Genomic DNA, 4,923 nt, shown 5'->3' on the forward strand with positions numbered 1-4,923 from the left:
TAATCTCCAAAAAATTGAAGAAAAACTAACAAATACGAAAAAAATTTGAATAAGGACAAAAAAATAAGCCAGTTGGCTTATTTAGCCGAACGGGGCAATTCACAAGTCGTTAATTAATGTGAACAAAAAGCTAAAATGCTAAAAAAAATTCATTAGTGTGAACAAGATAACAAAACGCGCGCGACCTATGTTTTTTCACCAAAAACTTAGTGGAAATGCCACCTTGGTACAAGTATTGTTCGTTTGGTCGTTGGTCGGTCGCAGGTAGATATATACAAATGCCACGTGGCTAGTGCAAAGTTATACTTTTTTCAAAGAATCATTGTACAATAAGGTTCACAATCGTACTTATATAAAACCGAGTTTCCTTAATATAAGGGTCCGAGATTACAACGGTGCATTAATGGACATAGATAACAGAGAGACGTCTTTATTCTTTATACCCCGGAACACATCGCAGCCAAGTTCACACTTATTATTCCGGCGACTGAACAGGCCATATTCCTAGAGGGGAAAATACGATTAAGATAACTGTTTGTTAATTGATCTAAACAGAATCGATAAGCACAGACGTTATGCATTGCTTCATCTTTTTTCCAGAGTTAGTGTACCCATCTTCACCCGTGTATATGAGATAGATCACTCGTGCAAGGTTGAAAACCCGGGCGAGGAGAGGCATTGGGACCACGGTCGGGTAGAGGCACTCTGCGTTCATGTCTTTCCATGCATTTGTAACTCTATGTTGAAATTCAACATAAACCGCTTCTTCTGCGACACCATGTTGTTTCATGTAGCATTCAACTGCCGAGGCTACGTGGCCTCTCTCTTGCTCATGCTGCAATTGCAACACCAAAAATGATAAGGCAAACTATGATTGTTTGCATGGCTGATAATTCATTCGGGGCGAAAGGACATGAAGATTTGGGAACATAGAGCCCACACCGTGGCTAAGAAAGTGGAGGAAAACGTTTTTAAAATTTTGTTTAAAAGGCTGATTATGCATGGTAACTCAAACTTTCATTGGATTTTCAATGAAACGTACTTTCAATATATTTTGTTTGGTTTTAAAATAGGGCGCGATGGATAATCTAGGGCATTACGGGTGAACGGGCTCTCTCAAAGAAATTAAAAAACCTCCTATAGTGTCAACAATGTGTAAGGTAATCAGAATTATCAAAATTTGCACGCCCTAATCATATGATTTTGGAATTTGGATTCATCCGTATTCTAATTTAGACCATATTTTATTTTCTAATCAGTCATTTATGTATCTTACCTGGTGGCCAGCCATATCATCCATGAGTCTGCCAATCATGCTTGCAGCTTCAAGAATTAAAGGATCACTTGATAACCATTTGAATCCTTCTTCGGTCACCAAATCCCCCATGCCAACGAGGGAAGTTGTTGCAAGCATTTTGTAACCACTAGTTACAAGTGCAACTCTCATATACTCTTCCATACTCGGAACACAGCCTTCATGACACCATTTGGCTTCCTCAAAGTATGCTCTAACTAAATTCTTCATCTGAAATTATTAACAATAATAATAAAAAAGCCATTAGTTTTAAAGAAATTTCATTTTTTATTTTCCACTAACAAAATGTGACTCGGGTTGATGCTTACTTCAGATTTTGCGTAATTGACACGATATGATCTTCCTTCCTTGGTCATTTCTTCATCAATCATGTTGTAAACATCCAACAGTGCTTGATAACACAGTTTCATGTACTCTGGCAGTTGATCCAAGGCATTATTTTCCAACCTGAAAAATCATTTATACTTTAAACGACTAACCTTCCATTAATCTTAGGAAGTGATTTTGATATTTTTAGGGATTCAAAGAAAATAAAAACACTAAAAGGGGCATGAATTTAACCTCTCAATTGCATCAGTGAAGAGCACAAGTTCTTCCAAGGTACCATAGACGTCATAAATGTCATCAATAATTGAAGTCAAGGAAATCACTTTAGTTAGAATCCTCCGAACAAGAATATATTGGGGCTCAAAGTACACTCCCAGTATCCAAAAGTAGCACTCCACCAATCTGTCTCTTGCAAAAGGTAGTTTATTTGCAAAGTCCAAATTTTTCCACCACCTGAAAAACTGTAACACAAAAAAGGAAGTGCCATGAAACAAGATCAACATTTCAGACTTGTTAAATCACAATGATTCAACTTGAATGACGAAGAATCACCTTGTGATTTCGCTTAGCTCCTTCTGATGCACCTTTTGCAAGAAGTTGAAATCCAATTTCGCAAAATCCAGTAGAGTTTTGTTGTGGGAATCCTCTTGTTCATAGAAGCGGATGTAATGCCATGCCTCGAGTCTTGTCAGGCCCTTTTGGATGGGCTGATTTAGAGCGTGAACTACTTGTGTTGCAATAGCATTGTTTAAGTTGGGTACCGCGGAGTTGAGGTGTGTGGTCGTAAAATCCAGTGCTTCGTCTAAAATATCTTCTCCATGAACCCTGAAATGAGTAGCTTCGTACAAGCTTAACAATCCTCGAACATCACCTTTTACATATTCTTGGAATTTTCCTTTATCGTCCTTGAATTTGTTAAACACATCTGTGTGACACATGATCAACGAGGTGAGAAAAGTACATAACACATTCTTATAGTATTTTATAAGAAGTGACAAGACACAATAACCTCAACAAGGAGAAGGCACGGTAAATTTTCATAAGTTGGAATGACTAAATGATGTATGTTCTAAAAACTACTCCAAACCCATAAGGGTCTAACTGAACCTTTTATAAGTTTGCAGTGACCAAGGTAGAATTTGTTAGGAGTTTGAAGGGGGCAAATGGTAATGATCCAATTAGAGGTAATAATCGAATCCATTTCAAAGAGTTTGTTGTTGGATTTATGTTGAAGTTGTGAAGTATGAATTGAACTTGGTTTAGATATCTTTTCGCTGATAATAACAGATTTCGACCAAAATATGGGTACTACAAAAATTGGCGATGTAACCACATAAATATGGGTAGTAAGTAAAAGAGAATTACCATAGGAGACAGGATGTCCTTGCTGTCTAAGCACTCGAAATGATTGAGCCACAGTGTAAAGATCTTCATCGTTGGCCATTTCATGATAGGTTTCATATATGTCCAGTAATTTTGTCTCGATTTCGGTTTCGAAATGGTAGCCCACACCCAAGCGTTGAATTGCATCAATCAAGCTTAGCTTCTGTGAAGGTTTATCGGCACTTGCCGCTATCATCTCCCTCACTTTTTCTTTGAGCAGCTCAATTCTTTGCTCCGTCTTAACATCCACTTCCTATGAAAACAATGATAAATATGCTCATTTCGAACTAGTCTAATGCAATGTCTTACATGATACTAAACATGTCACAAATGGGTTCCAAAATATTATCGAAACATTTGTACCCACTAAATCACATGTCCATAACAATCTTGGCTTTGTGAAGAGAGCGCAAAAAGTATATATGATGGAAACGAAGATAGTGAAATTATATATATTACTACATAAACTCAATCGAGGGGCGAAGCCAAACAAGGATTAGGAGGCAGTTTCCAAAGCAATCATCCAAAAAGGTTAAGGTTCCGAACGATTTTGGTTCTTGAATCGTTTGGACCTTTTTAGAGCACAAAGAAAATATGAGAGTATTCGCATGAAAGATTTTTGATATTTGGGGTGCAGTGATAGATCCTTTGTACTTGGGCTTGACCCTTTAGATGTATGGGCATGTCCGAATAGGTGTTTCTGAGCTTGGTTCATTAGGTGTGGGCTTGCCCCAATTTATATTCCCTTGGTTGGCTTCTTGCTAACCTCGGGTTTGGATCTCAGATGAGCATAAGATTATTTTTAGTTCTGTAACTCAGAAGGGGTCAGGTTAGGAATATAATGACATCATTTCTTGTTCCTATTAATCTCTGTAACAATTTCAATGATTAATAAAAAAAATTTGCCTTTCAAAAAAAAAAAAAAAACCTCAATCGAATAAGAATATTTTTATGCTTGTTTTTCACTATACATCCTAAACCGAGATTAATACATAAAAAAATCACATGTTGATCATATTGGAAGGCTGTAAGGATTTAATTTTAAGTATTCTACATATGATTCAAGACAATCTGAGACAATTTTACCATGGCGACAGAAGCGTAGACAAGGAAATAATCTCCCCAAACACTCGGATGAAAATTGGCAGAGCGACGTGGAGTGACCTCGGGTACTTTGCCATGGGTTAATGTAAGAGTTGGGCTAGAGTTTATTTCCATTTTCCTAGTGGGTTGCTTTGGAGGCTATGAACGGTTAAGAGAAGGGGGAGCTCGACTAAACCAGAAAGAACACTCTTTCAGTCCTTGCTTCCACTCTCTAGCTGGTTGGATAGACAGGAGCTCTCGTACCTGCTATTTATAGAGTTTGGATGTCCTACTATTCTAAAAAAATTATATAATAAAGATTGCTTGGGAATATAGGTCAAGAGTAGCCTAACGGTAGATTAGATTTTTATTTTTTTAATCAGCAAAGAAAAGTTAATTATATACTTGTAACTAATGATTTGTTTGACAACCTAAATTCAACACTTAAAACTGAAGTAATTAAGTAATAAGTGATTCAGTAGGTTTGATAACGATATTATACATTGCTTAACAAATTAAGTGCTATTTAAAATGTAAGCTAAAAAGTTAAAAAAAATTATAAACTTTGAGCTATTTAATTCTGGCTGAATTCTTATATACTTGTATTTAATTCTTGATGTGTTCTTATTAACTTAAACTTAACTTAAATTTGAAAATTGTCATGATTTGAATTTTTTTCGCATTTGTTAGTTTTTTGTCAAATTTTTGTGGGTCATTGATTCTTCTCGACGATGGAAATCGGAAAAGTTACCCAAGTATTTTGAGAAATAACTATTTTTTAGCAAAAAATAGTCACTTTTTGGCCTATGAAGTGG

At 36.2% G+C, this 4,923-nt stretch overlaps 1 protein-coding gene across 1 annotated transcript; it reads right to left on the minus strand.

Annotated features, from left to right (window-relative positions):
• Positions 1-463: 463 nt before the first annotated feature.
• On the minus strand, positions 464-4,347 carry LOC131330930 ((-)-germacrene D synthase-like). Its single transcript, XM_058364694.1, has 7 exons — positions 4,112-4,347; positions 3,008-3,278; positions 2,195-2,567; positions 1,877-2,095; positions 1,624-1,762; positions 1,277-1,525; positions 464-835 (listed from the first exon to the last, which is right to left on the minus strand). Exons 1-7 carry the CDS (start codon positions 4,241-4,243, stop codon positions 548-550), a joined length of 1,671 nt encoding a protein of 556 aa, XP_058220677.1. The 5' UTR covers positions 4,244-4,347; the 3' UTR covers positions 464-547.
• Positions 4,348-4,923: the final 576 nt, after the last annotated feature.

The sequence above is a fragment of the Rhododendron vialii genome, chromosome 6a (assembly GCF_030253575.1).
Source record: "Rhododendron vialii isolate Sample 1 chromosome 6a, ASM3025357v1".
NCBI classification, from domain to species: domain Eukaryota; kingdom Viridiplantae; phylum Streptophyta; class Magnoliopsida; order Ericales; family Ericaceae; genus Rhododendron; species Rhododendron vialii.